At 40.2% G+C, this 20,085-nt stretch overlaps 4 protein-coding genes across 5 annotated transcripts in view; 3 read left to right on the top strand and 1 right to left on the bottom strand.

Moving 5' to 3' along the window:
- The first annotated feature begins 607 nt into the window (after positions 1-607).
- pola2 (polymerase (DNA directed), alpha 2) lies at positions 608-7,049 on the top strand. The gene is made up of 18 exons (XM_005723100.1): positions 608-976; positions 1,452-1,576; positions 1,684-1,772; positions 1,899-1,956; positions 2,190-2,299; positions 2,466-2,665; positions 2,780-2,868; positions 3,092-3,244; positions 3,598-3,660; positions 3,735-3,786; positions 3,870-3,988; positions 4,150-4,188; positions 4,882-4,955; positions 5,385-5,493; positions 5,663-5,769; positions 5,972-6,028; positions 6,111-6,237; positions 6,430-7,049. The coding sequence occupies exons 1-18, from the start codon at positions 892-894 to the stop codon at positions 6,580-6,582; spliced, it is 1,809 nt and encodes a 602-aa protein (XP_005723157.1). The 5' UTR covers positions 608-891; the 3' UTR covers positions 6,583-7,049.
- An 80-nt stretch (positions 7,050-7,129) lies between these two features.
- On the bottom strand, positions 7,130-12,227 carry LOC102207267 (glutamic acid-rich protein). Its single transcript, XM_005723098.1, has 11 exons — positions 12,135-12,227; positions 11,797-11,856; positions 11,574-11,724; positions 11,389-11,472; positions 9,888-9,948; positions 9,251-9,721; positions 9,028-9,154; positions 7,656-8,459; positions 7,441-7,581; positions 7,334-7,368; positions 7,130-7,257 (listed from the first exon to the last, which is right to left on the bottom strand). The coding sequence occupies exons 3-11, from the start codon at positions 11,718-11,720 to the stop codon at positions 7,160-7,162; spliced, it is 1,968 nt and encodes a 655-aa protein (XP_005723155.1). The 5' UTR covers positions 11,721-11,724; positions 11,797-11,856; positions 12,135-12,227; the 3' UTR covers positions 7,130-7,159.
- A 962-nt stretch (positions 12,228-13,189) lies between these two features.
- On the top strand, positions 13,190-17,040 carry zdhhc24 (zDHHC palmitoyltransferase 24). 2 transcript variants are annotated; one of them, XM_013908273.1, is made up of 4 exons: positions 13,190-13,249; positions 13,512-13,784; positions 14,557-14,834; positions 15,366-17,040. In XM_013908273.1, exons 2-4 carry the CDS (start codon positions 13,522-13,524, stop codon positions 15,656-15,658), a joined length of 834 nt encoding a protein of 277 aa, XP_013763727.1. In that variant the 5' UTR covers positions 13,190-13,249; positions 13,512-13,521; the 3' UTR covers positions 15,659-17,040. The 2 variants fall into 2 exon arrangements, with proteins under 2 accessions (XP_013763727.1, XP_005723156.1); XM_005723099.1 differs by having other exon boundaries at positions 13,195-13,784.
- Positions 17,041-17,850: 810 nt separating this feature from the next.
- The window catches only part of LOC102214182 (outer dense fiber protein 2-like), an 8,439-nt gene continuing 6,204 nt past the window's right edge, over positions 17,851-20,085 (top strand). Inside the window, exons 1-3 of the mRNA XM_005723215.2 lie at positions 17,851-18,138; positions 19,572-19,618; positions 19,703-19,861. Coding sequence (XP_005723272.1) covers positions 19,596-19,618; positions 19,703-19,861 — 182 coding nt within the window. The 5' untranslated portion in view covers positions 17,851-18,138; positions 19,572-19,595. The remainder of the gene's footprint in view (positions 18,139-19,571; positions 19,619-19,702; positions 19,862-20,085) is intronic.

Genomic DNA, 20,085 nt, shown 5'->3' with positions numbered 1-20,085 from the left:
TAATGTGTGGGTATGTGTGCATGGACAAAAAAATGTTAGTGTGTAGCAGTGTTTATGAGTGTGACAGGTTGTTGTTTTTGCACTGATGATGCACTTTGTAAGGTGAGGGGGTAAAAAGTCCATGGGTTTAAAGAGTCCTTTTTGATACTGGTAGCCCTGTTCCTGCATCTGCTGATGTACATATCTTCAATCAATGATGGGCTGCTGCTGCTGATCTTCTGCAAGGACACAACTGCCCACTCCAGAGACTTTCTGCCAGCAGCAGAGCAGTATCATTAACACACACTGCACACCTGTAAAAAGATCTGAGAACTGTGTTACCCAGACCAGTGCTATCCAATAGTTAAACACACATATGTTATCCAGTGATTCCCAGACAACCATGGAGCAGACAACCAGATGATTAAATAAGTATAAATAGATAGTTTGTTGCCACTTGTCTGACCATTATTCAGATAGAATTCTTGCGTCCTTTGCTTTTAATTGTTATTGGATGATTAAACTGTGGGGCGTTTGCGTTTTTCTGCTTCTGAAGTGGGACACTGAAAAAGTTTGAAAAAAATCTAAGTTACCAGGACAAGCTTTTATTTTTGTGGGACCGCCAACTTCCGTTTATTACTGTTACGAATGTGACGTACATTCCGGCCGCCAACACGAACAGCGCTTTTTCGCGGTAAAATGAAACAGGCATCAGGTTGACCATTATTATTTAGTTTCTGCTGTCTAACAGCGATCCGCCTGTAGGTAGTATTTAGAAGCCGTGTAGTTAAAACAAAACTAGGGTCGGCGGCATTGTCGCGAAGTAAGAGTAAAGCTAACGTTAGCAGCTATCATCACAACATTGGAGCTTTTGACGTTTTCCACAACGTAGTAACTGTGTATCATAAAACCATGTCGCTAGTAACTACAGAGAGCTTAAAGACTGAGCTGGAAATATTCGATATACCCTATCAAGATGATTCCGTCCTCGATAAAAGTAAGTTGCTAACTAAGATGACCGTTTTTCTCATATGGATTGAAGCTTTACACGGGAGAGTGTGTTAGCAAAGAGGCTAAGTGCATTATCACTGTAATCATCGAGGACTCTACCGTACGCAGGATAGCAGTAATGTAGTGTTGTGACATGTTTAAGCTGTTGTCATCAGTCATAATATTTATATACCCATGTGCATGCGATTTTGTTAGTTAAAGCTTTTGACTAAAATAGCATTTTCTTCTTGATAACTTACTTTCACAAGTCAAGTAAATTAGAAATCTGCTTTTTTTTTTTTTTTTGATTTCATTGATACGTCTTTTATAATTACTAAGCCATTTTTAAAGCTCAGGAACAGTAATTATTCACTGCAAGTTGTGTCCCAGAAAATTTATTCACATTGTACTTGCATCTAGTATTTTCTCAGACACTCAGATTAAATCCTAGGTTGTTTTCCCTCATATCTCCTCCATTTCAGTGGTGGAGCAGTGTATTTGTAACAGACTGCATGCACAAGAGATACTGCATGAGTGGGTTGCCTATAGCGTCACAAAACAAGGCGTGAAGCTCACCATGGACACTCTGGAGCAGTTTGAACATGAGGTAACAGGACCACAGATTTGAATATGCATTACAAATTACTTATTAAATATGCAACAATTTAGTCATTCTCTGCTCCTTATAAATGCAGCATGTTTGTCATCTTACAGGTTTTGAACAAGAGGATCAAATCCAGAAAAACCTCCCGAAAGGAAGAAGCATCCAGTAGAATGAGAGACATTAGCATGATTGATGATTTGTATCCTTCACACTGATGCTTGAGCATAAAGACCCGTGTATCTGCACTGCCTGGAGTCAGGTGTTTTCTTTGATTTGTGTCTGCTAATGTTGCTGTTGAGTCATAGACTTTGACAAAATGAATCAGAATAAAAGCTGAGGAAGAGGAGGAGGATCTCTTAGATTCTTACTCTACTCCTGCTAAGGTAACCAAACACTTCTTACTTGTCAGCAGCAGAGCGTTATCTAATCTGAACAAAAGAAATAAAGTTTCGTAACTTTTAAAAAAAATTTATCCATTTATGCTTTAGGTTTTTTTTTGTTGATCTGCCTTTAAAAGCTAAGATAAGCTAGATGTAACTCGTGGGTCTCCCGCAGAGTGAGTTTGAGTCTATGTAGACAGACAAGATCCTAACTGTGTTTGTTCCTGTCGGTACAGGGCTCTCAGAAACGACCTCTGACGACACCAGAGCGTCCTCATTCAAAGAGAACTGCAGCTCTGATGGCCAGCCCGAGCATACTGCTGTCTCCAGCCAGCTTCTCTCCCAAGTACTCTCCACCCCATGCTGCTCTGATTATTTTTGAAAACGTGAAAATTATGCTCTCTGGTTGTGTTAAAGTTTAAAAAGAAAGCTTTTTTTTTTTTTAAAAGATAAACCTTTGTATTTGCATCACTGTCACTTTAAGTGACCTTCTCCCCTTATCTCTTTGGAAGTGCGACACCCTCACAGAAGTACAGCCAGCGGGGAGGAAAGGGAGAGGTGGTGGCCACGTTTGGGGCTGTGCAGGGCACCCGTTGGGTGGGCAGGAAAGATCCAGGTGCAGGCGTCCAAGTTGAGATATTGGAAGGACCGGAAGATTCCCTTAACAGCAGCTACAAATACATGTTCCAGAGGCTGCGAGATGTTCGAAACGGTACATAGCTGCACACACTTGATTAAAGATTTCCTGTATGTTTGGGTGTAAAATCACTAAATAAATATACCCCAGAACATTTGGATAATATTTTTTTTTCTGGGTCTTTCCCAGTGTTGACAGAGAAGATTGAGGAGCTAGGAGAAGGACTCAGGACTCACTTCAGCATTGAGGAGTTCTCCCCTGTCTCTCTGCCTGCCCAGGTACAGAAGAGATGACACCTGTGGAAAACTTTTAAATTAAAGATTCATCCCCACTGCTTAAACAATAAATTATTAAATAATAGTACATTGCTATAAAATGTTACGTTACATCACTGAATTGTTTTCTCTTAAAATCATATATATTGAGGAGTAAAATCAAACCTGCTTATTTGTTTGATTAAAAGTTAACTTCTTTCTTGGGTTTGCGTCTTCTTCCCTCCAGGACAGAATAACTGTGCTAGGACAGATTTGCTGTGACAGTAATGGCAAACTGAATGCACAGTCAGTCCTGCTAGAGGCTGGACCAGAACAAGGCGGTCAGCAAGTACCTGTTGACCTATCGGAGCTTAAAGAGTATTCCCTTTTTCCTGGTCAGGTGAGCTGAATGAAATCGCTTACTTTGACAGATGAAACTAGAAATGGGTATGCCAGTGAGGTCCTTCCTAATGACCAGTCGGTGGTTTCTCCTTTGCCTGTGCACTGAGCTTATGTGCAGCAGGTTATATGGCCACCAAGAGTAACAGAGCATGCCAAGGACATGGGCTTGAGACTGACCCGGTGTCTGACCGAGAGCTCTGACAGTTTTTCCCCCTCATAAAAATAAACTTTCAGAATTATAGGAAACCTTTTATCAGCAGAAGCATGTAGCTTTGTTTTTGCAGCTCTTTCCAACAAACCCACATGTAAGAAAACATTTATCTAAATGCTCCTGTTCTGTTTTTTTTTTAGGTGGTGGTGATGGAGGGTATGAACACTACAGGAAGAAAACTGGTGGCTTCCAAATTCTATGAGGTCGGTTCTAAGTTGTTGGCTTTAACACTTTCTGCCTGTTTGTGAAAACTCTTGTAACGTTGTTGTGCTTTTAGGCTGTTCCTCTGCCGTTCTACAGTTCTGACATGAAAATGGAGACAGATGAGGGTAAGATCTGTCTGATCAATTTTTCAGATTTAGCTTGAACTTAAAGCCATCTTCTTACACTCCACACTCTTCATTTGTTGCAGAGCCACTGAATGTACTGGTGGCCTGTGGACCGTACGCTCCCTCTGACAGTCTGACCTTTGACCCCCTGCTGGACTTAATCAATGTTATTGTCAGGGATCGTCCTGATGTCTGCCTGCTGGTACAGTCTCCCTTGTTGTTCCATCATAAAACAGACACTATCCATGACAGAATTTCCACTAAAGCTCACATACACACTGTCAGGAGTGTATCTATGAGGGAGACAGTCCTCCCATGACTCTGTTTTGTCTGGTTTTCCTATTTCTTGTTTCTCTTCCACAGCTGGGCCCATTTGTGGATTCCAAACATGAACAGATTGAGGTCAGTGGGACAGAGACCGTGTTTTTCTTGTTTTTGAGTGTGCACAATATAAGGGGGAACCTTTCACGTGCATTTTTGCACGTAAATTTTGTTGGGCATCACACACACACAAAAAAGAAACTTAGAGCCTGAGTCAAAAGATCACAATGATAACAATGGGTCAAGTTTCCTCTGTCAAGGCATGTGGTCCAATAGATTTTTCAAAAGGACTACCATTCATAAGGAACAATTATAAGCTCCTGAACAGGACTTTATTTAACGATCAGTCAAAGTAAAATGTAAAGGTTAAAAAATCAAGTCAAAATGCTTTAAAAGGGAAATGTGTGTAGACAAAAACTAATAGGTATCACTTGCTGAATAAATCTTCTGTGTTATCCTTCAAGATATAACACTTAACCCACAAATAAGACTATTACTTTCAGTGTTATTGGGTCTGGAAATAAAAAGCGTACCAATGGATTGACCACAATAACAGATCAATGAAACCGACAGGTGCAGTATAGCAATCACAGAACGTTTTTTGTTTTTGTTTTTCATCAAAAAATACCGTCTACTCGTACACGTTTTGCATAGAAGGATCTAATTTGAGCTTCTATATCCAAATTTGCAGTGTGAATTCATTTTAATCAACATGTTTGTTTGTTTGTTTGTTTGTTTTTCTTTCTTTGTCATCTCCATGTGTTTCTTAAATAGAAAGCCCAGGTGACTGACACTTTTGAGAACATTTTCACCAGATGCATTGAAAGCATTGTGGATGGGACCAGAAGGTATGTGTTGTCTAATCAAAGCTCAGAGTCAGACAGCTATGCATGTGACTTCCTTTGTGATGTTAAATTCAGGATCCATGTGTGACCTTTTCTGCAATTTTCTAAAAGTTACAGGTTTTTTCGCGTTTGTTTTAAATCTGTGCCTTAAGGACATTATAGCTGCAACCCCGCCTGGAACCCTGCGACTTAACCTGCTTGCAATTGCACATGAAATTTGTCTTTCTTGTTTCTGCGTTTAATTACATATATGTCTGCATAAACTATGTCATCACATTATACAAGTAAGTTAAGACAGAGGTCAGTCACACTGTAACGATTCGAGGTTTGTTTGTTCGTTTGGTTGTTTTTTAAACTGTGCTTTCCTCCTGTTCAAATCAGATTTTCTTTACCACAATGAAGCCTCGTGTTTTCTCGTTTTCTTTAATCCAGTGTTGGCTGTCAGCTGGTGTTTGTGCCTTCTCAGAGAGACATCCACCACCATTTCATCTACCCACAGCCTCCGTTCAGCCTGCCCCACCCCAGCAAAGAACAGACCCAGGTTAGACACTGTTGTTGCATGCTGATGAGCACATGCAGCAGATTTCTGAGCACTCGTGGCAAACCTTATTTTAATAGTGTAGCATTGTTTGTCTTTTATATGGTTTTCAGTCCCGGAGATGTCATGCGTAAGTGTCAGGTTATATAATGTTTGTCTTCATGCTTTGCAGCGTGTCACCCTGGTCCCTGACCCCTGCACCCTTCTGATTGACGGGGTGACTATTGGCTTGACATCAACTGACATCCTCATCCACATGGGTGCAGAGGAAATCAGCTGGTGAGTGAGGCTGTTTTCTAATTTGCACCAAATTCTGACATCAAGGTGGCAGATCAGAAACACCAAAGTGAGTTACTGACCTACATTTTTATGCAGATTTATAAAGAACAGGGCTGACCGTTTTCTTAAATTATTCACATGATCATATTTTCCAATGAAGGTCATCGGTGTACATAGTTGAAATTGATGTTTTGCATTGCAGTGGAACCGGCTCAGACAAATTCTCACGTATACTGAAGCACATGCTCACACAGCGGAGGTAAATCCTGAAGGAGTTCAGATCTATTTATTTATTTGAGGTCACGTATTATTAGTGATCGTGTCCATGTTCTCATGTCCAGTTACTACCCACTGTATCCGCCTGCGGACGAGGTAAATATGGATTATGAGAAGTTCCAGAGCTTCGGCCAAATGCCGCTCACCCCCGACATCCTTGTTGTTCCCTCTGAAATGCGCTACTTTGTAAAGGTAAACAACTCGTCTTCCCCTTGACATCCTATATATACACATTTATTGAGGTAATTGATTGCAGGATCATCAGTTATTGCATTGATAATATAAAGTAAAACATGTTTTTGGTTTTTTTTTTAAACACTTGACTATTTTTTTTTATGAGTTTTTACGAGTGTTATGTCATCTAAAATCTCCTCCCATCTTCAGGACGTGGTCGGCTGTGTGTGTGTCAACCCTGGGCGGCTGACCAAAGGCCAGGTGGGCGGGACGTACGGGCGGCTGCTCATCCAGCGCAGCCCTCAGTCAGAAGACGGGAAGAGGGTGAGCCCATGTTTGACTGCTCAGGTGGTGAAAATCTAACAAGAGTGCAGACTTTCACTTCTAATTGTCACCAGAAATGAGCTGGTGTAACCAGGACCAGCTGTGCTACAGGCATGCTGCTGGAAAACCATTTCAAATTATTTTGTATATTGGTTTATTTTTATACCTTGAACATGTTGAAGTGTACCGTGCTCATAACTGATGGATTATCAGTCAAATACAGCAGCAATAATTTCTTTTTCAACAAATTATTGTTGCCCTTTGTACAGCTTTTGTAACATTGTGTCTCTTCCACTTAAGTTTTATTGTTGTCCAGATTTTTTATCTTCCTGTGTCTCTAACAGGAGGAAAAAGTAACACGCTGAAAAATCCTGTTGCTTTTGCAGCTCAAAATGAAAATAATTTTGTGTTTGCAGGGAAGCCTGAGTACAGTCTGTATTCCAGTTTAAGATTGTAACATTCAAAATGCCTTTAATTAAAACAAGAAGAAATAAAACAGTTATTAAATAGCCTGTTGTTTCTGTTTTTAATGCATTATTATAAAACTAATTATAATACTCTGCAGTACTTTATTTTGAATGTGGTTTTGTCTCTTTTAACTTGCACAGCAGTACATTTAATCATAAAAATGATCAAACTCATCAGAGTCATTTGGGTCTTCCGTCTTCGGCTTGTCGTGCTCCACTTGAAAAATTCCCATGTTGTGAAAACTCGCTGGAAAATAAATTGAGCATAAATCAGAAGTCCTGCAGCCTTTCTAATGTTACTGTAAAGACTGGTTATACTGTACCTTTGGGCTTCTCTTCACCTCTCAGATACTTTTCTCTACAAGATATAAGAAAAGTAAGAGGCAGTTTCACATTGTAATTTAAGTCAGTCAGTTAAAAGAGTACTTACTTTTGCTGAGTTTCGTCTTGAGGCGCAAGAAGGTTCTCAATATCCTCTTCATCACTGACTTCGTTTGAGTCGTCATTATCAGATCCTGTTTTACCCTCTTCCTGTTCCTGAGCTGCCTCCTCGGTTATAATCTGTGTAGATCTAAAAACAGGATTACATTCGATTTTTTTTGTGATGATGTCTGTGAGGAATATTTCAATCCTTCACTGTCTTACCTCTTTTCTTGTGGTGTGACGATGCAGTCGTCTGAATCTATCTGATCTTCCTCACTCCCGTGTTCCTCTTCGCTTTCGTCATCCTCCTGTTGATTCAAGTCCTCATCCTCTTCTTCTTCACTGCCTTCACTTCCATCCTCTTCGTCCTGAGAGGAGGCAGCACCCTGTTTTCTGTTCTCAGTGCCTTCGTTCTTCACCCTGATTGACTGTTCTTCACCTCCCTGCTCCTCCATTTCATCACCTGTAGATGTCTCTGCTTCCTCTGTTGCGTCCTTGGCAGAAGCACCATCACCTTGTTTGGTATCACTGTCATCTTTTTCTTTATCTGTTTGACTCTTCTCTTTTTCTTCACCGTCTTCTTTAGCTTCCAGGTTTTCCTCTGTCTTACCTTTAACTTTTTCTCCTGTGCTGCTTTGCTCAGCACTGCTACTGTGCTGCTCTTCTACTTCACTGACATCATCGTTTTTATTCTTTGCACTGTCACTTTCTGATTCCTTCTCCCGCTGGGATCCTGACTCTTTGCATCTGTTTGTTTTCTCTTCATGATTTTGATTCCCTGCTTTTTCACCCTCGTATGCCTCATTCAAACTTCCTGACTCCTCACCAGTGTCCTGACTCTCCGAGTCACCTCCCTTACTCGCAGTCCTTTCCTCTGCCTCCTGAGATTCTGGTGATTGAACAGAAAGCTCCCCACTTCTCCTTCTCCTACTGCTCCTCAGGCTTTTCTCTGAGGAGGCATTGCTTTCTGAACTTTGGGCCACTTTAACTGAGTGAATGTGAATGGCACTCGAATTCCTAGAAAACCTAAAAGATGGAAGAATGGATGAATGAATTTGCCAGTCTAAAACAGCAATAAGTATTAAGAAATAAAGCAAGAGGAGAACACTTGTTTCTGATCTTTTGTGACCTCCTCTACAGCATGTGCCGTTTAACTAATACATATTTTTTAAAACTTAAAAGTTAATTTATATAAAATTAGGAGGTAACAAGAACGTGATGTTTTCTATAAAATGTGGTTTAGTGCTAAGTTGTTAGTGTGACTGCCACACGCCTTTAAATACTATCCCCAGCTTCATGTCCAGCCAGTTTGACCTTTACTGTCATTCCTGTGCTCTCTTTTCCTGCAGCTTCTGTCTGTGCTGTGATCAAAGGCAAGTAATTGCACCAGAAAGATTAGGACACACATAAATCAACTACTTTTTTTTTTTTAAAGGAGACAGGAATGCGCCTATAAATTGAGGGGGGTATTGATGAAGGGTATTCAGAACACATTTAGCAGACTGGTGCAGCATGAAGGGAAGAAACTAAGGGGAGATGATACATCAGTGGGATCCAGTGAATTCAAAGTCACATCTACAAGAATGCTGCTTACTCCTGAGGGCTGCATCTCTCTCTGTCTGAAGAGACATGCTGTTTTCTTCCTCCCTTCTCCTTCCCCGCCTTTTTGCTGGAATCCTTGCCACTCTCACTGCTCTCACTGTGACTGCTGGACAGACGGACTAGATACAGAACGTACGAACACAAAACAAGTCCACACACATGCTGAATACGCACAAAGACTCGTGTAAGAAAAGTATTTATTTTTGTGTATTCACCTGGTTTAACGTCTAACTCGTGGGACGAACGACTGCTGCTGCTTCTGATGCTCCTCTCCCTCTGTGAGCTCAGCACTCTGCTCATTTTATCCTCCTCTCCCACAGTCTGCGAAACCCTTGAGTCACGTAAAGGCTCCTCCATATAAAGCTGGCCCCACAGGGCCTCGGAGTATGATGGAGTTCCAGTTGCACCAGCAGGCTGGTACCAGGGGTAGTCAGGCTGTAGGGAAGCCCTGCCTTGTAGATCCTGCCTGTGCCAGGGATGATGGTACTGTCCGGGTGCGGAGGCGGGATAGTAAAGCGGATATGGGTGAGGAATGATGGGTGGAACTCTGGTAGGAAATCTGGCTATCTGGGATTGACTGCAGCTCAACCAGGAGGACTGCGTGTGGGGAAGATGGGAGGAGCCATCTTGGTTGTAGTCAGAGTAACCTTGAGGTGTAGCAGTTTTTTGTGGCTCCGTGGGTGGACCTGAAAACAAGGATACATGTTCGACTGGTGTTTGTCACACTAACTTTAAATAAAATATTTGAAAACCTCAATCTTCAAGATAACACATGAGACCAGATTATTACCACTAAACCATAAATGTGATCTAGTCATTTCCTAAAGTGAGCCCCACAGCATAAAGACTTACCTGCAGAAGATTTCATCACGTCCGTGTTCTTTAAACATGACTTCAAATAGTCGTCCATTTTCTGTTGAAGAAACAGTTTCTTTAATACACTGTCAGGAAGACATGGCATCAGTTGTAAATAAAGACTTTGGATTTTGGAACATGGATATTCTTAATCTCCTTGCATTTGTCATTTTGAGGTGAGAGGAAGTGGAAACATTGAAAGTGCTATCAAATACAGCTGTGATCAGAAATATACAAACACTTATGATGGGCATGAACGTCACTGTCATTTTGATTGTTTCATGATTTCTTTGAACTGTTGGGTGGAATGATTGTAAAGCATACATATTTAATGACTTTAAAAAAAACAAGAATTGGGTGCACAAATTTGCACGCCCCCACTAATACATGGTTAGATGAACCAGCAATCAACAAGCTTTTGGCATAATTATGGTTGGATATTTGACCCCTCCTCTTTGCTGAATTGGTAGAGTTCATTTCAATTGGTTGGTTCCTGGCATTGACTCAACTTTCAAGCATCCATGCATTTTCAATAGGGTTGAGGTCCAGCTTTGGGAAGGCCATTCCAGAAGCTTAATGTTAGCTGGCCTTATCCATTCCATAATGCTACCTCCACCATGCTTTACAACAGTTTTCTTCAGTTTGAAAGCCTCATCTTTACTCCTCCAAACACACCTGTTGTCATTGCCGACATAAATCGATCTTTGTCTTGTCTGACTATAAAACCTTGGTGTTTGACTTTTCTGTGTAGGGAGCTGCAAATTTTAGTCGGGCATGAAGTTGTTGATTTAGTAGCAGTGGCTTCTTTCTTGGTCGGCACCCTCTCAGTCTATGGGAATGTAAAATTAGCTTAACTGTGGACAGTGACGCTGGTGTACCGGCAGTTTTCCAGTTCATGAAAGGCTTGAGCCTTTGTGGTTCCTGGATTGTTCCTGAATATCTCAGCAAAGTGAATAAATCTGAATAAATTGAGTTAAACATAACTAATTAAACTGATTATCCTGGAATCTACAGTTATTTAGAAATGGTTCCAATAGACCTTCCCAAAAAGTAAATCTACAGCTCTCCCTCTTAGATCTTCCCAAAGTTCCTTGGACTTTCCCATTGTTCATTGAGTCTAGTGAGTCCTTTTTCATGCAGGCAAAGAGAAGCTACCAAATGTGGTCAATTGTGTTAAAAGACTTTGTAGAAGCTTCAGCATCATTAAAATTAAAACGTGTGTACGTATAATTTTGACCCTGTGTGGATTAGAAAAGATCTAAAATAAATTCTAACTTGTACACCCAATTATTTAGCGTCATTATTAAAGATGTATGCTGTACAATCATTCTACCTTGGAAAAAAATAATAATTAAAAGCCCAGAATTACATTCATGCCAACGAGAGTGTATGTAAACACAACTGCAAGTAAGGCAGCAAATACAAACCAGCTCTACATTTTGACCAGACACTTTAACTTTGTGAATAATCAGCTCGCCATGCTGTGCATTACTTGTACCTTCTTCTGAGCTGCCTGTCTCTTCTCCTTAAGTTGCTGCTTCCAGCGGGGGGAGTTCTCCTCCAGGTATCTCTCATACTCCATCTGCAGGGGTCAAAGCAATAGTTTATTTTAAGAGCTTCACGAGGAAAGAATAGATTTCTTCCAGTGTGTTTAATGGGTCTGTTTTCTGCACATCTACACACCCGAATCACTTTCATGGCAGCATTGCGGGCCAACATCCCTTTCAGTGTGTCCTGGGCCTTCTCAAACTGCTGCAGCAGCTGCCTGTTTTGTTGCTGGGCTATGTGCTCTCTTTCCTTCAGCTCCTGCCAGCGTTGCTGTAGGTGCATCACTCTTGAATAGGACACACACATAAAAACTTGGAGTTTAAAAAACACTTACTGAGAAAGCAACTCGCTAACTTACAGATGATCCTGAGTGTGAAGAGCTGAAGGGTCATCTTGCAACGACACCAGCTTGTTAACACTGTAAGAGAAAGAGGTCATGAAGCAGCAGGATGGTCATCTAAGCCACACACACACACACACACACTTTCCATCTACATACAGCCCATTTTTCCAGAAGACATGGCAGCATCTGCTTCTTAGACTTGCCAATAAAACTAGTCTTGACTGTGAACATTACTTTTCATATAAAAACTGCATACACACTATAATGATGTCACATTTTAAGAGTTTAAAAGATTTTAAAGACAAAATCATCCACCATTCTCTGCAAATGTGGTACCATTTAGGTGGTCTAACCTCTTATTTCCACAGATTTGTCTTTCTTTGGTGAAAGTGTTTTTTTCTGAGCAGTTCAGACGCCCAAGAGACAGCAAATTTTCCTTTGGTGCAGCCATGACTGTGGGCTCTCAGTAGATGAGGAGATTACCAGGGATTAAAGGCTGTGTTTCAACAGGGGAGGGACCAAAGACATGCTGTCCAATCAACATATCGACATGCTAATGAGGTTAAACAGCAGCGAGGTCAACTTTATTGGTAAGTAGGTAACCAAGTTATTGGAACTTGTATTTATGCAAATGTGTGAGCCCTTAGTATAACATAATCAAAATGATTTTTATACCTAATATCTGGTATTTTGAGGGCATGTAGCAGGCATCAGTGGAATGCCATCTATAATAATCTATGTGTAACACTGAAGCTGCAAGAGGTGGAGGTGTGAAGGCTGATAAATTTAAATACCTGGGGTCAACCATCAAAACCAACGGAAACTGCGTAAGAGGTGAATAAGACTGTACAGGCAAAGTGGGGTGGGCAGAAATGAGTGCCAGGGGTGATCTGGGACAGAGGGATAGCAGCAAGAGTGAAGGGTATGATGTACAAGATGACAGTGAGAGTGAGACACAGTTGAAGATGCTCAGATTTTCATTAGGAGCGACCAGGATGTACAGGATTAGAAATTAGTCTATCATTTCTATAATGAAAAATTCATGTGATACTTAGGGCCGAAGGTGAGCTTCTCTGACTTGGAGAAAATTTGATTCACCTTCAAACCAGAAGTAATAAAAAATATTTTTGCAGTTCTGTCGCAAAAAGTACACCTGCTACAAAACTGAACAGATTAACAAGAGGAGAAGCTGCTTTGTTTTCTCTCTTTCTTCAAAACAGGGTTGTGGTTGAAGCAAATTTACACCAAAATGGTGCCTGCTGACACACAGAAATACATTTTGGGACGTAAAAAAAACGATACACACAGTTATATACAAATAAAGGGCTAAAGGCGAGTGATTTAGTCATGTTTTACCCATGGCAAGTTAGAGGTGGAACCAAAGTATATTGTTGCATTGCGGATATATTTTCATGTAACACCTACTAGCAGACGAGATTCCGTCCACAATCAGAGATCGTGCTTGTCAGTGAGGTTTTTAAAGATTAAAACGGTACCATTTATTTTCTTACGCTACTGTAACTTTCCGGAAGACACGTAAGGCATTTTTTTATTTCGTGTGTTTGACTTCATCTCACGCGAGAGGCTAATTTAGATTGTTTTAGGCTAGTTAAACTAGCCAACGCTTACCGCTGTGCGTCGGCTAAAGCATTCCTTCCGCTTTCCGTATTCACTTTTAGGTGCAATTTCAAATAAAACATGACGAGTATAGCTAGTAAGGTGTTTTGCAGGGTGGAGAAGATGTGTCACTACCTCCCTGTGGTCCTTAACACGTTCCTGGTTTTCTCCATAACCGGAGAGGTGAGTTACCTGGTGTCGGTGGAGGCTCCGCTGGAGCCAGACCAGAAGAAGACTCAGTGGTCCTCTCGGTGGAAATTAATCCACTTGCTGGCCCAGTATTTCATGTTGGGGAACATCTGCTGGAACGCCCTGCTCTTCATGAAAACTAGTCCCAGCATCAAGGGAGTGTTCCTGGGAGGAGAAGTCCTCGGCCAAGGGTGGAGGTGAGGATTAAACAGCTGTAGAAATGAACATTTGATGCACAGCACATTGTATGTTTAATATTGCCACCTATCTACTGCTACCTGCTTTGTGCGCTTCGGGTTTGTTGTTGTTGTCGTCATGATTTGATAAGAATCTTGATTTAAATAATGTTCTGGGCAACTAATTTGTATTTTGTAACCTTCATAAAGCATCGAATCAGAAAAACTACTTCCTGTATGCTTCCCTATCCTGCCCAACATGAGGTATAAGCAAGGCAGAGGCAAGAATTCCTTGACATATTGTTTTAGGCTTTAAAGAGAGACAAGCTAGGAAAAACACTGAATCCTAACAGATTATTTGTGACTTAGATGTGAGATGAGATGTTTATGTTTGAGTGAAGTGATCAGATTAAATTTGCAGTAAATCTTTGCTTACAACTGTGCAATGCGATAAAAGGGGTGGGGGTGATTACATAACAAAATTTAGCATTGCATAACATGTACTGCATGTTAACAAGAAATATAACCTTTGCTGAAAACTGAAACAGATTGTAGGTTTTCTAAAATCTGAAAAATGCGAGATCGGGAACCATAAATAATTAATTTAACGGCAGCAAAGAAGTGAGATCTTTGTTTTTTGCCAGATCTAAAGTTTGCTTCACACTTTATTCCAAAGCAGGTGTTCATTTAAATTATTAACGTGTGGCTCAACACAATCTTTATTTTTGATGTTCACAATAAAATAGATTTACTAATAACCATACATTAAAAAAAGTCTGTCTTTTATTCAAAGGTACTGTTACACATGTGAGACGCACACTCCTCCGCGCTGTTCCCACTGCTATGACTGCAAGGTGTGCGTGCTGCGGCGGGATCACCACTGCGTCTTTTTTGGCCAGTGCGTGGGCTTCCGCAATTACCGCTACTTCCTGAGCTGCTTGTTTTTCATGTGGTCGGGGCTCCTGTACGCCACCCTGATGAACGCAGAGGTCTTCATTGTCATCTTGAAGGAGGGTGTGACGGTACACAGCATCCTGCTGCTGCTCATACCCTGGATCATGCTTGTTTCAGGTACGATCTGGTTTGTCACAGCTGGAGCGTCTCATGCACATTATTACTGTGATACTAACTGTTTGGCACTCTGTTTGAACTTATAGATGTTGCTAAATGAACATAATGTATTAAAACTGAAGGAAAGAGGATACTGTCATCTCTGCTTAAAGAAAAATTATCGTTATTGCTGTCTGATTTCGCTTGGTATTGGCTGATATTCCCACTGTTTACTGGTATCATTACTGATCACATATCTTAGTAACCACAAAAAAAAATCAGCTAAATGTCAATATCAGATCCAAATATACAGTTGGTTCATCTCCATTATTTTTACATCTCTGACTATTAAGATCTATGAAAAAATATTTAGAATTATTCAGAAATACATATTTTAGTTTGTATTTTAGAAACTCTACGGGTTAAGTAAAACTGATACTGTCCTCTTGCCTCTGGTTGATTGGTGATGAGATGAATCACAGACCTCAGTTTGCCTGGATTTGTAATCACTTGCTGTGATTTAATGTGTGCTGCTGTTCCTCGTCACCCCAGGCCAGGTCTCAGCGCGTGCCTTTGCCTTCGCATTCATCGCAGACACATGCGTGGTGGGTTTCCTGCTGGTGTCTTCCTTCTTCTTCTTCCATCTCTACCTGCTGTTTCGTGGTCAGACCACCAGGGAGTGGTATTCCTCCCGCCGACCCTACAGCCTGGGACTCTTTGGCAACCTGCATCACACGCTGGGCCTGCGTTGGTACATCTGCTGGCTCTGCCCTCTTATCCCCTCGCCACTGCCAGGAGACGGCATAAACTTCCAGGTCACAGGATCGCTGGAGCCCTCGCGGTAACTGGTGCTGATCGGAGCGGACCGAGTGTCTTTACTTTAATGGTGGTGGTTAATGTTATCGGGAGCAGCAGGGGAACTCATCTTAGTTCAAGAAGAGGTAGCTTGGAGTGGGAAGAAAGTAGAATTGTGTGTGGCTGTGTAATGTGTTGGAGGGTGTAACTCACTGCCAGTGTCTACTCTGTAGATTCTGTGCTGAGACAAAGAAATTAAGGGTCTTCTTTTGGTGGTACATTGATCTTAAATGGTAATCCGTACACTCAGCAAGGCTGGCCTCAGAAAATGAACACAGAAACTCAATGTGTTCATCTTGCAAGCGAGCACTGATAATACATGTTTAAAAATAGCACTGAAATAAGAATGTATTTTGACTGAACAATGTTCAGTTTTAATCCTTGTTGAGAAGCACTCACAATCTCTGACAGTGACGCCTCGTGGGAGTGTTGATAATAGCTGCTTTCTTGGGTTTTCCCTACGCTGAGGCTGCCTAAATCCGAACGTTACACAAGTGTGGCTTACGCAGTCCCTGATTACTCCACTGGACTGTAAAATGCACAATCATTTGCCTCTATTTTGCTGTTGCTCTGAGGATGCTCCTGAGTTTATTAAACTGACCTTTTTAATTGGATTCTGCTGTGGCAGGTGGAACAGTGGGAGACACAAAGGAGCGGTCTTAATGTCTTCAGCACAACATTAATTTGAAATAAATAAAAATAAACACTGAAATGGTGTGGAAAAAAGTGCAATTTATGACAGTTTACGTTTAGTGAATGCAGTATTTAAAATGTACATGCTTATGATGTGTGAACAGTTTTGCCTCCATGCTTGATATTTCATTAAGCAGCGTCCTCATTCTGTACCCTATACGTTACATACTGTATAGAAATCTTTAGAGCATCCTGTTTTTGCCTATAATTACCAGTTTTTGCATACAAACACATTCAAACTGTTATAATTGATGGCTATAGAGTCTTTCTTTTTTCACGAGGTATCCCTGTAACTGTTTACCTGTCTTGAGTGTACTTCATCCTGTCAAGTGCTTCAGTTCAGAATAATATGGAAGAATGCGAACATGTCAGTTTTAATTGATGCCAAATGAATTTCCTTTACCTCCATGTATTTTACTTCTTGGCAGCTTTTATTTTTCTTATTTTAATTCTTCTGGCCTAAGTGTATTGGAAAAATTACAAGCCTTTTTTGTTTGTTTGTACTGGTCACTAAATTTTATATTATTATTCTTTACAACTGTTGTTAGTTCCTTGCCAAAAGATATCATTTTGTTTGGTTGATTATTGGGTGTTTTGCCTTTTAAAGGTGTTTGCTTGAAGGGATATACCACTGAGAAATGTTTAATTTTAATATTATTCTATTTTTGTTAAAGTTGTTGTGCTGAAATAATTAAATTTTGGGTTTCAAAAGTTTTAACTTTTTCTAATTTGCATCACTTTAAACTGCAATTGTTGTCATATTTGACTAATAAAAATAATTCTTATTCCAAAATTCCAAATAGATCCTGTTCAAATAGGGAACAATTATAAAAACAATTATAAAAATCACCAAAAGATAAAATCTTCGCCATACTGGCAGCAACAGTATGGCAGTGTACTTATGTATGTCGAGATGGAAAAGGGGAAGAAAGGTGATTTAAGTAACTGAACATTGGCCAATCCATCTGGCACCAACAACAAAGCTGAGTTTCAGAAACTGCTGATCCCCTTGGAGTTTCCTGCACAGCCATCTGAAAATAACTGAAAATATCCCGAGTTCAGAGAAATGCATAAACTGAAAGGAAGGCAACAGTAATTCAAATAATTACTTGTGACAACCAAGGTATGCAGAAGAGCATCTCTGAACTCAAAACACATTGAACCTTGAAGAAGATGAGCTACACCAGCAGGCGACTACATCAGGTGACAGGAAACTGAGGCTCACCAAAATAAAACAATATAAGATGGGAATAATACTGGTATGGCATGCTGAGACTCCATTTGTTCTGTGACAGGGGATATTCTATTACCACTTTGGGACGAACTAAGCATTTAAACACCCACAGCCTGCCTCTGGCCATGTCCATGCCTGTGTGACAGAAGTTTACCCATCTTCTAATGGATGGTTAACCACAAAGCTCAAAACATCCAAGACAGGTTTCTTGAACACAACACAAACAAATTGTCATATTTGTCTAATATTGAACTAATAATTGCAACTGAAGCAAGCAGCAATATCTACCAGCACAGTTTACATTTTTTCCACATGGCAGCAACTTTTCTGATCCCTTATAAGCAGTATCAGTGAGTATTACAGTTATACTGCTATATAAATTTGTTATAAACTAGATGGAAATAAGCGATTTGATAAAAGTGCCTTCATTGTGAAGCCTGCCCAACTAATTGCTGCCATGGTAACCAGCTTGTATGGAAGCTAGATCCTTGGTAGTTAAGCTAGTGTGACCAGGTATCCAAGTTGCAAAGTGTTCATGTGCTGGTAAGGTTTTTAGCTCGTTAGTTTTATACAGCTACAACACCACTGAAACACTTTTATAAGCTCTGTTAGAAATTGTCTTTATTGCACAAAGTTGAATTTTATTTAACTAACGCTAACTGAAAAAATTGTAAAGCTGGCCATTAGCTTGCACGTTTTTACCTTGCATTAGCCTTTCCCCCCTCCATTTTAGTATGTTTAAACATTTATGTAAAGTTACAATAATGCTTGCATGTGTGTCTGTATTTTTTTTAAAAACTTAACCATTTTGTAAACGACAGTTAAGTTCTCATAACTTATTAGCTTTAATTATTCGCATTTAAGTTAACCGTTAGCTAAGCCTGAGTCTGTTTTTATTCATTTTCAAGCTAATGTGGCCTTAATCATACCTCCATCTATATTTACATTAACAGCAAAATGTCATTCTACTTAAATGTGCGATGTCCTGGTCTTGCCTGCAAGGCCAAAACAAATATGCCTCATATGAAGCATTTCTGGTTCAGTCATGTTAAAAAAAGGACTTGATGCAAAAACTAAGTTAACTAGTTAGTTAACTAACAAACCCTTACTATAGCCATAGCAAGTAATAGGGCAAGTAGCAGCCAGGTGCTCCAAATGTAAATGATTAACTTACCTTAAGCAAGTACCAGCACCTCTTTAAAAGCAGGAGTTCAGGCATTTTACTGGGCTGAAGCATTTAGGTGTGTGTTAACACAATGCCTCTATCATCCCAGGAGTGGACATCCCAGCATATTCAAGTTCAGATTGTGCAGTGCTTAGTGAAACTGCAAAAACTCAATTTCTGCAAGCCTCGATTAGCATATTAAATGTTAAAGTTCATGACAGTATAGTTCTGAAAATAATGAACAAGTAGGCCTTCTTTGGAGTCGTTACCAAGAGAAAGCCTCTTCTGTAAAAGTGTCAGCATGGCTTAGCTTTAGTACATCTGAAAAAACAATGATACTTCTTTGAAAAAGACAAGACCAAAGTGAAGATACTTAGACATAATGCACAGTGACATGCTGTGTTGGGCAAAAGCCAATATTGTAAAAGACTGATAAAGTCACACTGGAAACAATTACTTGTATTTATTACTGCTTAAGGTGGGTTTAGTTGAAACTTTCTTTTTCACATGACTGTAGTGGCCTAGATAAATTAAGTAGATCATGGTTTTTCATGGCACAAAATTGTCTTTTGGGAGGAAACCACACATAAGCACAACTTGTCCACATATATTTTTGTTACTTTACCTAATAGAAACCTGTGCATTTGCTTGTTCTTTCTTGCCAAAAATGTATTTATGCTTGAGTAAATAAAGTCTACTTGAAATCTAGTTGAAATCTAAATTACTTTCAACACCATTCACTTCAAAAATATGTATTGTGGCTTTGTCACTATTTTATATGAATTTTGACAAAAACATATGTTGATCACAGCAGGGTAAGGAATACGCCAACTCAATGGATGTCATAGAGGAAAACATGTGAGTGATGCTTAATGAACACACACACAACCGGTTGGATTTACTGTGCAGCATATGACCTTTTTCTGTGATGTGCTTGTGCAGGTCACCAAAGGAGTTGCTTGAGAAAATAGCAGAGCTGGAATACAGTCAGAGTCTGCTGAGAGATCAAAATGCTGACATGAGGAAATTGCTCGATGGTGCAGATGATGACATGGCAGCACTGGGTTCGGAGAATAAGTCCCTCAGAAAACAAGTTGAAACGTAAGTTAAGACAGATTACTGTCACGAGTTGATTGTGGAAGGGTCACTTCCGTTTCGTCTCCCTGCCATTCGGTGGCATTCAGTTGCAAGTGTCACATGTTTCCATATTTTGGCTTCCAGTAAAACATTGTGGTTTATGTTTGTTTGGGAAAAGTCTGAAAGAGAAAGATTGTTATCTTTGGCCCTGAGGACAACAGCAGTGTTTCTAAGGCTACGTTTACACT

This window comes from Pundamilia nyererei, unplaced genomic scaffold (assembly GCF_000239375.1).
Source record: "Pundamilia nyererei isolate P.nyererei 1_Seehausen unplaced genomic scaffold, PunNye1.0 scaffold00008, whole genome shotgun sequence".
Lineage (NCBI taxonomy): Eukaryota > Metazoa > Chordata > Actinopteri > Cichliformes > Cichlidae > Pundamilia > Pundamilia nyererei.
This window is presented reverse-complemented; position numbering and strand designations above follow the sequence as displayed.